The 12506-nt window shown below is 36.4% G+C and overlaps 1 protein-coding gene across 2 annotated transcripts in view; it reads left to right on the top strand.

Moving 5' to 3' along the window:
- Positions 1-11203, top strand: part of LOC125809940 (pre-mRNA-processing protein 40A) — a 38662-nt gene extending 27459 nt beyond the window's left edge. Inside the window, exons 25-29 of one of the 2 annotated variants that reach the window (XM_049489472.1) lie at positions 2027-2134; positions 2231-2295; positions 2404-2506; positions 10314-10712; positions 10808-11203. In XM_049489472.1, the coding sequence (XP_049345429.1) occupies positions 2027-2134; positions 2231-2295; positions 2404-2506; positions 10314-10712; positions 10808-10939 (807 nt within the window). In that variant the 3' untranslated portion in view covers positions 10940-11203. The remainder of the gene's footprint in view (positions 1-2026; positions 2135-2230; positions 2296-2403; positions 2507-10313; positions 10713-10807) is intronic. The other variant, XM_049489473.1, reaches the window with a different exon arrangement.
- The last annotated feature ends 1303 nt before the right edge of the window (positions 11204-12506 follow it).

Here is a 12506-nt window from a genome sequence, read left to right as displayed (position 1 = left end):
ATCTTTGAAGTTTGTTGCTTTCAGCCACATATTCTCGAACTTGTAAAGGGCTCTCATGTGTCTTCTCGCCTTTCATCTAGCATGATCAATGAATAGCCCAAGGTCACAACCCATAAGGGAATTTGTAACCAGTGTTGCTCGGACTCTCCAAAAATGTTGTTGCACTCGTGTCACATTCTTTAAAAGATGCACTACTTTTGGAGAATTTGACACGCACCCATCAATATTTTTGAAGAGTCCAAGCAACATAGTTTGTAACACATCGTGATCCATCTCCTAGTTGGTGGACACCAAAAATCTACGAAGTCTTGATCTCAATGTTTACTTTTCTGCCTTGGTCCAAGTGAATTTAGCTCATGTTAAAGAAAGGTCAGTAGGGTAGATGCTTATCAATAAACTTCGTGAACTACTCCATGATCCTAGACACCGTCTTACATCCTTACCTCTTCTCGTGAAACCTTATAGTATTAAAGTGGGCCACCTGTCACCCATGGGATCTCCTACTCCATCAAAGCACTTCCCATTTTCTCCCCAAAAACTCACATTAGATAGACCCCCTCATGCATTGATCCTTGTGCACCTCCTAAACCTCACACCACCTTGTTCCCATGGTTTCTTAAGTGAGTAGCCAACATAAATTCTCCTTTATCTCCATTTCATCAAGTTTTCTCACATCCCATGAAAGTAGAATTTCCCAGCACTCCCAGAAGCCAGGAATAGGTCATATTCTTCCCACCCTACCCCCCCCCCCCCCCCCACCCCAACCCCACCCCGCACGCACGCAACTCTATTCATAATGTTCCCTGGCACCATATTTTATAAGCATTTTGCAAAATTCAACTTACTTTTTTATATAGGTGAATAATTAAATTAATACTGAAAAATCTCCCATATAAAAGCAATATACCAGGAAGTAAAGAAGCTATAACATAGTTTGATTCTACTCTATGAACGATACCATGCTTCCTACACACATTGGAACCTCATAAGTGCCCAAAAAAGAAATTTGAAATACAAGGCTGTTCGTCAAATGTACATAGTCGATCTATATCCCATGAGAAGGTCTCCTATTTGTTTCTATCCATGGACCACATGAGTAGTAGTGAGGCAACATTTCAGTGTCTTCGACTTCACTTCCTTCTATGTTTTCAACTGAGAGCCCCTTCTCACTATTTCTAAAAGGTACCAGTTATTACCGTACTTCACTGTGTAAGCTGGGGGAATGTTTAATTGAGGAGTCCCATTGGAAAATTTTTTAACTGGTCCAACGATGCCTCACTAGCATCACCTATTTATAATTGGTATTTGGTGGTTTATTACTGTCTTTTATTATTTGTAGCAGGGAATGAGGACTGCAATCCACAGTCCTCTGCACTGGCTTTAACTAGGGGACTAAGAGTGGATGAAGTTCATTACCTTGTTGGATGCCTTTGTTCGTGCAGAAATGGTGTAGGGGAGAGATAGATGAAAGAGGAAGAGAGGAAAATGAGGGAGCGACCTGGCACACTAAATGAAAAATAAGGGGAAACAAGGACATTTCATGGGATTAATACCTTGTTTGCTTGGTTGGGATATCCTGAACATGTATAAAGCTTCCAAGTAATTTTATCTGGGGATTATGCTTATCAAACGTCTCTCAGTGTCTTAAAGTTGCAGATCTACTTAGACATACTTGTGGGAAACTGAATGCTAACCCATCTATAGTTTTTCTCTGGCATACAGCATGTATGATGTCTCATTTGTTGACCAGAATATATAGCTACTTGTTTAGTTGCTTCAACTTTTAAAACAATAGCGCTTCTATATGTGAAGCAGACTATTTTATTGGAGCGCATTTGCCTGTGAATTTCTGTCAATTGAAAAATTTAATTTTTCCTTAAAAAATGAGGCATGTTGTTGTTGCGTTTGTCTACTGATGTCCTCAGTATGGTTGTTCTGATAATGTAGTATTGTGTGTATATTTACGAGGTGAAGAACTTTGCTTTTGTTATGCTGTTTGCCAAATGTCTTTGTTGCTTGATTGCAGCTTATTTTTGAGGATCTAGTTGAGAGAGCAAAGGAAAAGGAAGAGAAAGAAGCTAAAAAGCGTCAAAGGCTTGCAAAAGATTTTACCGACAAGCTCAGTTCCATTAAGGCATGTTAAATATTGTGGAAAAGATTTATTGAGTTGTCCTATTTTCCTACTTCACCTTTGTATTTGTTGCTCACTTTGTGATTTGGGACCTTCTAGGAAATAACTGATTCCTCTAGTTGGGAGGAGAGCAAAGAACTTGTGGAGGACAGTTCAGAGTTCAGGTGACTTCTTTTTTCCCATTTTAGTTGCTTTATTATTATTTATTAGAACTCCATTTTTGGTTTCACTATATGGATCATAATACCTTCTGTTAATTTCACTACTTTCAGAGCTATTGGTGAAGAGACAATCTCAAGGGCAGTCTTTGAGGAATATGTTGCATGGTTGCAGGAAAAAGCAAAGGAAAAGGAACGCAAACGAGAGGAGGAAAAGGTAAGCAACAACAACATACCCAATGTAGTCTCACGAAGTGGGGTCTGGGGAGGGTAGAGTGTACGGAGACCTGACCTCTACCTCAAAGTTAGAGTGGTGGTTTTTGATAGACCCTCGGTTCAAGATAAAAATAGTCTAGAAAAAAAAGTAATAGGAATAAAGGAAGCAACAAACGGTAATAAAACAACAAATAGTAGCAAAACAATACTACAACAAAATAATACTACAATCGAACTACACAAAACAACATATAATAATATAAACCAAAAAACAAGAAACAAGAGTAATACTATGATTACTAGAATGGACAACAAATCAAGACACTCCTACCCTAATCCGTGTTTTCCATATCTTCCTATCTAAGGTCACATGTTCAATGAGCTGCAACTATGCCATGTCTTGTCTAATCACCTTTAATCTCTACCTCTACCTTTTTTGAATCCATCCATAGCTAACCTCTCACATCTTTGCACTGGGTATTCGTGCATCTCCTCATCACATGCCAGAACCATCTCAATCTTGCTTCTCGCATCTTGTTTTCCACCGAAGTCACTCCCACCTTGTATCAGATATCGTCATTTTTAATCCTATCTTTTCTAGTATGCCCATACATACCATCATAACATCCTCATCACCGCCACTTTCATTTTCTAAACGTGTGAGTTCTATATCGGCCAATAGTCCGCTTCATACAACAAAGTAGGTCTAACCAGCACTTCGCAGAACTTGCCTTCAAGTTTTAGTGACACCTTCTTATCACACAAAATTCCAAATGCGAGCCTTTATTTCATCCACCCTGTACTAATGCAGTGATTGACGTCCTCGTCAATCTCTCCATTTCCTTGGATAATAGACCCTAGATACTTGAAACAATCTCTCTTTTGACTGACCTGTGTATCAAGCCTCACTTCCACGTCAACCTCACGCACATCACTGAACTTGCACTCCAAGTATTTTGTCTTGGTCATTCTCAACCTAAAACCCTTAGGGGTTGTTTGGTAGAGTGTACAAGAATTGTGCTAAATATGGTGTATTAGTAGTGCTTGCAGTAGTAATGCTGGTATTAGTTATGATGACATTATTTCTTATACACTATTTGGCTTGATGTATTAGAAATAGCAAGCCTTGCATAACTTCTACAAAAAGATGTTTGTTTACAAAAATACCCTCCACTCTCTAGCTTTGGGAAATGTGAAATGTTTTGAGAGGAATTTGAGGGGTAATTATGCCATTAATCAATCTAATGCATGTGTTGAAACCCTTTGTATTACTAATACATGAAAGTCAATGGTATTAGTGACTCAATACACAATAGAGAATATAACTAGTGCAAGTTTCACGTAGGCTAAAAAAGTGTACCAAGCAAGGTACTAATAACACACAAAGCTGATGCATGTATTATTTTTTCTACTATACTCTATGAAATGACCCCTTAGACTCTACGATCAGTCTCCAATCCTCCAGTTTAGCGTTATTCAATTTATTAGATATTTGATTGGTAGTATTATACAGGTTAATAGTATTATGTAAAATTAATTACAAATCTCGTTGTTGATTAAAGTGTTTTTGAATAATGCCATCCATGAATATGAAATAAAATATTTTTTTTTTGTCAGTTTTAGCATTCAATCTACATCTCCACTGTCAGTGCATATTCTCGAGGGCCATCTTTGGACTTGGCAGATGGCACAATCATGATTGTTGTTTATCTAGCTCATATTCACAATATTAATTATAACAAAAAGAGAATACAAATAACTTCTTTTTTGATGAAGAGTTGTATTAAAAACAAAGCATCCAGTGGATGCAAGAAATACAAATAACTAAAAGTTCTCTGCAGCATTAGTGAATATACATGGGAAAGTTGCGTAAATCTAGGGTGCATGTGGAATAGAAGAAATTGGTGTTGCAAATGTCACCTTGGAGAGAGTAATCCATTCTATAGAAAATAAATAAGGAGGAAGTTGGAGATCATGAGTAGCAGGGTGTAACTGTTTGAATCAATTGTGAGCGCAAATCTAGTTGGTAGGAGAAACACACAGTAAAGTGGGAGCTTGATGCAAAAGGTGTCAAGTATAAAGCAAAATCCACGAGGAAGAACAATGTAAATTTTAATTAATATGGCTTTCAAGAAAATATCTCGAGGGCGTAGGACTTCATACTTTGGAGGGTTTTCTTCTTTGGGCATTAGATTTCTTTTTTGGGTGTTGTACACTTCCCAATATGGTTTTGTTTCACTTATCCCCAAAAAAAAGGAAAGGGAAGATAACAAATATTAGAGTGTAATGTGCCCAAAGTTTCCTTATAAAACTCGATAACTCATTATACCAGATAACATTCAGAAAGACTCTTGATTCACACCATAATTTGGAAACTTATACATCCTAATTACATTATCCATTCCTTTTTCGTTTGCATCAAAACAATATTCACTTTTACGGTAAGTATTAGCACATATTGTGTAACTCAGGCAACAATAATAAAGACATACTTTTACTAATTTTATCAAAGTTTTTTTTCTTAATATATTGTCCGAAAACAGAAAATTTAGCATATGACACTTTGTGTGCTCCGAAGGATATTAAATCGTTTAAGTTTGTAACTTTGCTCTTAATTATCTTACAAAGTCCAACAAAGGTGTTCAATTTGGAATTGAGCGAGTACCTTGAACAAAAATTGCCTGTAACAAGATCTATTTCAAGTTTTTTTTTTTCTTAAATTATGAGAAAATTTGAAACTGTTTTTATATTTAGTTACATGTTTATGTATTGTAAGCCACGTACATGTACTACTTTTGTAATTTTAAAATGTCAATATTAAGATGTTTTGGCATTTGGCCCCCTTAGATTAGGTTTTCCTTCCCTTAATAGCTTTTAAGGACTATAATGGATTAAGCCTTAACTCTATAATTTCTCCATTGGAGTATTAATTTAGTGGAGAATAGTTACTTAACCAAAAAAAGTTTAATTAGTATAGAGTTGTGCATAATTTTCTTGGCCTATTCCATGGTGTAATTTATGAGTACGAAAGAAGTGGAAAGTTAGTTCAACCTTAATTAGTTTGTGATATAACATTGCAAATTTGAAGAAAAGAATCCTACATCAAAATTAGATAATACTCATAAGAAGTGAACCAATTAGACTATTAAGGCAATATATCCAGTTTATCAAAGGCGAAAAGCGCAAAAAAGCTCTTAGATCTTTGGGGGCTTTAAGCGCAAATAAAGCGTGGGCTTTAACAAAAAAAGGCGCAAAGGGAGAAAAGAATAAAATATATATGTTTAGTCCAAGACTAATAATTATAAACATGAATGACAAATATATGACCTAAGAAATTGAAAAAAATTATGATAAAGTGAAATACCAATTATTTAGCTTCATTCTTCATGAGAGGCTCATTGGCAAGGAAATGTTTGCCTTAGAACCTTGATGACGACACTAAAACGCACATAAAGCGAGGCGAAGCGCTCAACACGTTTTGAGCCTCGCTTCAGGGCTTAAGCACGCTTAAAGTGCGCCTTTGATAACACTGAGTATATCATCATGTTTATAAACTGTATTTACCAACAAAATAAAATAATATCAACTTGTTTATAAACTAACTAATCTTTTTTGGAACAAGGATCAAGTTGACTATATCTATCCTCTAATTGCTATTATGGAAGGATATTAAAAGTCTAGTGAGTTTCCCCCAAAACTTTTAGATGGAGAATTTCATGTTGTGATATAGTTTAATCCAAATATTTGATTTTAACACATTAATGCTATGAGAGTTGAATTATTTTTAAGGTTAATTTAATGAGATATCATTTGGTTCTAAAATATTGTTCAGGGACACTATGGCTGTCTAATAACTTTCCCCAATTCTTTTTTGGCTACCTCGACGACACATTCTTATCACAAAGTACCCCGGAGGTGTGCCTCCATTTTATCCACCTTGCACCGATACAGTGTGAGACATCATCATCAATAACCCCATCTCCTTGGATTATGGACCCAAGGCATTTGAAACTCTCTCTTAGGTATATTTGTGTATCGATCCTCACTTGTCTCTTCGCCTTATGAGTCACTGAACTTGCATTTTACGTACTTTTTTTAGTCCTGCTTATCCTAAAATCATTGGACTCTAGGGTATGTCTCCAAACTTTCAGCTTATCGTTAACTACACCATCAATCTCATCAATCAATACTATGTCATCTGGGAATTACTTACCACGACACCTCTCTTTGAATATATCATGTCAGCAAGTCCATCATTATGGCTTAAGGCAACACCTTTTGTGCAACCTCGTCACGATAGGATTGTGTTCTCAGTCACCTCCCATTGTTCTAAGATGAGTTTTGACTCCATCATACATTCCCTTAATTGCCCTAATATATGCCACTAGTACACCTCTAGATTTCAAACATCAACAAAGGACCTCCCTAGGGACTATCATATGCCGTTTCTAGATCAATGAACACTAGGTGCAAGTCTCTCTTCTTGTCCCTATACAACTCCAACAATCTCCTTATCGCCCTGGCATGAATCCGAATTGGTTCTCGGAAGACAAACATATCCCTCCTCATCCTCAACTCCACCACTCTCTCCAAACTTTCATAGTGGCTTAGTAACTTGATACCCTGTAGTTGTTGCAATTCTGAATGTCACCCTTGTTCTTGAACAACGGAATCATCGTACTCGACCACCATTTTTCTGGCTTTTGGTTGTCCCAAATAAGGCTCTCTAGGGCAGAAGATGCAGAAGGGGAGCCACTAAGAAGGTTCAATAGACTCGGGTACCTTTCTAATTTCCAATCATCTAAGTTCCTTCTGAAGGTGATGAGCCTGCTGTGATCTTGCTTGAAATCAGAAATGAGAGCATCTTTACGGGAGGTAATGCTGATAAGGCCTGGGTAGATATCTTTAATGGAGAGTTGTTGTACCGTCTATCATGCCAAAATCTAGCCTTTCTGTTGTTCCCCACTTTTACCGAGGAGTTCAACATGAAGAAATCTCACCATGCCCTAATGTGTTTCCAGATGCGGTGCCAACGGGGGTAGCAGTGATCCAAGGGTTTAGTAGATCATATTTAGTGCAACTCACCTCCCTCTAAAGAGAACTACATTCACAATTGAACCTCCATATCCATTTGCATTGAAGACTGCTGCTATGTGCCTTTGAATCTCTAAAATCCTCAACTCCCCCCCCCCCCCGAGTCTCTCGCATGTGATAACCAAGTCCCATTTGACCAAGTTAAATGTTTTCTTCACGATTACCCTACCAGAGGAAGTCTCTACGAAGTTTGTCCAACGCTTTAGATACTTTGCAGGAAGGGAATAAGCCATAGTATACGTGGGTAGAGAGTTTCACAGATTATTGATAAGCACCACTCTTCCGCCCAAGGAGATATGATCATTTTCCAATTTGACAACTTCTCATATTTCTCTGAATGTTTCCCCAAATGGATATAGAATTTGATTTAGCACCGAGAAACTAAAATTCATCATTAATCTTTTAACTAAGTTAACAAAATATTGATTGTAATAATTATTATATGTTAAAATAAATTTATAATTTTACACTTCTTAATTAATATGATGTAATTAAACTTTATATAGACATCATTACTTAAGACTACTTCATGGTGGTAAGAAATGTTGTAAATTTAAGAATTCAAAAGTCAACGAATTTAAATATTGTACCGTTCTTTTCGAATGTATTGTTGCTTTATTTTTATTTTTTATTCTGCCTGAAAATTCTATCCTATGTTCAATATTAAGTTAACGTCATCTAAATTGAGTTCTAATTTAGATTAATAATGTATATAAATCAATCACACTTGAAAAGTAATTACCAATTTAAACTAGTAAAGTTTATATTTTCTTAATCAACTAGTTTATTATAAATTAAATTTTCTAATGGTGAAGCATTACACAAAACGAAATATCAAAGAGCTGACTCGGGATCAAATCGTTTCGCGCTACTTGATATTGCAAAACGCTTGGTTGAGCTCAACTCAGTTGGTTCCTGTTTTTCATTTTGATACCTTAACTAAGGCCAATACCTATTGAGCATCTTGCTTTAATGTGGCTAGAGGTGGCAAATGGGTGGGTTGGGCTAAATTTGGGTGGGTCAAATTGATCTGAGTACATAAATGAGCGAGTTATTGACCTGCCCAAAAGCTACTTGGGCTGAAATGCGGGTTATAACCCAACTCACCCAATTCTTGTCAAGGTTTAATTGCTTTCTTTGTTCTTTTATAAAGTTTTAGTACCTAATACTTATTTTTCTTTCTTTCTTTCTTATGACTATAAATAACATATCAAATTAAAAAAAAATGTCTTTTCAAAAATATTTTGACAAGACTCACGAGTCAATTTGGGCTACATATCAACCCAATTCTTAATGGGCTGAAATGGGTGGTTTTTGACTAGATGTGGCACAAGGTGGTGACTCTCACCCAAAGATGAGCGCCTAAATGCTTAACTATAACTTCTTTCATTTTTTTAAACTCCTTTCTCCTTGTATCCTATCTGCTGCAACCACCACCTCCTCCATTGTCTTTTTCAGATTCGATCATCCACATCTACCCTCCTCTTTCTTCAAAATCAGTCGCCACCACCTTCTTCTTCCCCCCTTCAAATCTGGTGATGACATGACCACTCTCTTCCTGTCCATTTAGTTTGCCTCTACACAAATATTTCAGTCATTAATGTGGACCACTAGAATGCAGTCAAGGTCGCCAGAAAAAGTGGATACACACTGATTCCACCGGTATATTCATGTCCGCAATTCCTTCAGCAAAGGACATGAAGAAGTAGTGGAATGCAACATCTTGGAATTCCTTAACAAATTATGAATTCAACAGAACAATTTCCAAAAATGATAAGGAGAAGAGAGAGGTGAATTAGAAGAAAACAGAAGAAAATCAACAAATAAGGGATGAACACAAGTTAGGAAGTCACAATGAACTTAAGGGGCTTTAAATGGTTGTGACTAAAATGGTCACTGTTTCGGGATCTTCAACTGATTTCAGATACTGGAGAAGTTGTTGGAGAGCCTTGGTGTTTTTCGTTAAAGAAAGAGGAGAGTAAAAGAGAGAATTGCAGTGAAGCCCACCACCGACGGACCACTGACGACGGATCGTGGTCAGGACGACGGGCCGTCCTGCACGACCGTCGTTCGTGGTCAGAAACTAAATTCTGGGCCAGTGAACCACGGGCCCCCAACCACAGACCATGGTCTAACCTACGCTCCGTTGGTCAGGCCGTGGTTCTGAGCCTCTGCAGACTTTGGGAGTGAACAGTCCACGGACCACACTTTGGGGGTGTCCAGTCCAAATATGTCCACCCTCAATATGCAGCCACTTTAGTTAGCTAAATTGTGGCAAATAATATAATCAATTTCATTGGATTGATGTTTATCCTTTTGGCATGAAGGATTTGATCGCAGGACGCCTACCATGAACACCCAAAGGAGGTCTGATTGATGTGTATCTTTGTGTCTCCTTTTTCTTTTTTATACTTCTGTTTCTGGCATGTATATTTTTTTTTTATAATTGATTTGATTTGCCACAGCATAAGAGAGTGCACTCACACACCTCTATTGGATTGGGACTGCCAATTTTGTGTTTAATAGGCACAACTTTTGTTAGGTTGGAGTGTTCAATTGAAACTTTTCTTAGTTGAAGTTTCAAAATGAAAATTGGAGCCAACCTTAAGGGGTTATTTATGCATTTGGCCTAGAATCTATAATTAACACACTCGGGAACAGCTATTAGATTCTATGTCATATCAGTTCATTGTTTAGATTGTGCTACTTTGCAGGTCAAAAAAGAGAAAGAAAAAGATGAGAAAGAGAAGAGAAAGGATAAGGAGAGAAGGGAGAAAGAAAAAGAGAAGGAAAAAGAGAAAGAAAGGGGAAAAGAACGATCAAAAAAAGATGAGCCAGATAGCATGACTATGGATGTAACAGACATCTATGAGCACAAAGAAGAGAGAAAGAGAGAAAAAGACAAAGAAAGGAAACATCGGAAGCGACACCATAGCTCTAACGACGAGCTGACTTCTGAAAAGGATGAGAAAGAGGAATCTGAAAGAGACAAAGAAAGGAAGCACCGGAAGCATCACCAGAGCTCTAACGATGAGGTGACATCCGACAGGGACGAGAAAGAGGAATTTAGAAAGTCCCACCGACATAGCAATGATCGTAAAAAGTCAAAGAAGGTTGTCTAATATCTCCATTTAAAGTTAGTTCTCTGTTCTTATTGTACTCTTTGGCAGTCTGCAATATTGATATTCTTTTTCTGCTTTCATGGCAGCATGCACATTCACCTGAATCTGATGGTGAAAGTCGGCATAAAAGACACAGAAGAGATAGGGATGGATCACGTCGAAATGGTGGGCATGAAGAGCTAGAAGATGGTGAGCTTGGTGAAGATGGAGAAAGTTGAGTAGTTCTTACAGTTTTACCTGCATATATTAGGGGAATGCCGACTCCTGCATCTGTCATCTCATAATGTTTTGATAAGTATTTTACTGACAATGTCTGTGTATCTAAAAAGACTTATTAGAACTGCTGTAGCACTTAGAAGTTGCAATTGGAATCTGGAACGATTGATGTGCTCCAAATTTGGCAATCTCCCCTATACTTGTACTGTCAGCTGCTATTTTCATCTTGAAAAAATAGAAACTCAAAGATAAGGGTGTTACTAGTTGGAGGTTGATGTGTTGAGTTGTGAAGATCTTCCCGTGCACTTAGGTTTTCCTTGCACTTGTACTTGCCTCTGGACAGATATCCTTATTTACCTGTCGTCATATAATGGCATAGATAAATTTTGACTGTGGCAGTCTGCCGAGGATCTCTCTCCTGCTTTGTTTTTTAAGTTAAGTTGGCAAATTTGGATTATTTATCCTCCTGCCTCGGTATACACTTAAATCTCTGTGAGGCTAGTTTTTTAGTGTATGAACGTTGAGCCTTGTGTTAAGAGTCAATGATTAATTTAGGTTGTGTTTGCAGTTATTTGATGAGAGTCTGAGTTCAACGTTGGCATACATTTGAATCTCTCGTAAAAACAATAGTGAGCTGGGATATTTCATATTAATGTCACGTAACCTTTGCTACAATTCAGAGTGCAATGTTCACTGAGGTTTCTATGCATCATTGCTGGATAGTTTCATGCCCAAGTCATTAGACATGGAAAAGATGTTTCAGCCACTCATGATTGGAAAGTTTTTGTTAAGTCATAGTTCCTACTGTCGTTTGACTTGAATACAAGTTATAATGAGATTAGCTATGATGTGATAAATTATGTTGGGATTAGTTAAGATGGATAAGTTTTACTGAGATTATTTCTTTTTAATTGTTTGGTTTGCTATATTTAAAATAGTGTGCATTGCATTAATTTTAAGAACACGTTTGTTTACAAAAATCTTTTATTTAGCTTTTTTATATTTTCTTTGCAAGCTTTAGTTATTCATTCTTAAAAATAAAACTTTCATCTTATTTAACTATATTTTTGTGTGCGCATTCCCATGATGGACTGTATGTAGTTTAAACAAAAAAAAATTCTTATTTAGCTTAAAAATAGAATTTTCATCTTTAAGTTTATTAAAGTAAAAGAGGATTTATGAGAAATCAAAATATAAATAAACAAAATAATTAATCAAATAAATTCATAAACAAAAATTATATTTATATATTGTAATTTTTTAATAGAAAAAATATGAAGAATTATCATAAATTTGAAGAGTAGTGAAAGTTACGATTGTTATCATACATGGTATTAAAAATAAATGTAAATATATTTGAATGTCAAGAGTGATATATAAAAAGGGTTTAAAATCTTTGTTATTTTATCTAATTTATTTTGGATAAGTTATCTTGCAATTACTATACCACTCAAGGGGCAAGCTAACTTATGTCGGTACTAATTATCAATTTTGGGATAAGTTATCCTTCATAGCTTAAATTTACTTTAAATGTATCATTAATGAGACATTCTTTTACCTAAAGATATG

This window comes from Solanum verrucosum, unplaced genomic scaffold (genome assembly GCF_900185275.1).
Source record: "Solanum verrucosum unplaced genomic scaffold, falcon-dt-bn FXZP01000257.1, whole genome shotgun sequence".
In the NCBI taxonomy this organism is placed as follows: Eukaryota; Viridiplantae; Streptophyta; class Magnoliopsida; order Solanales; family Solanaceae; genus Solanum; species Solanum verrucosum.
This window is presented reverse-complemented; position numbering and strand designations above follow the sequence as displayed.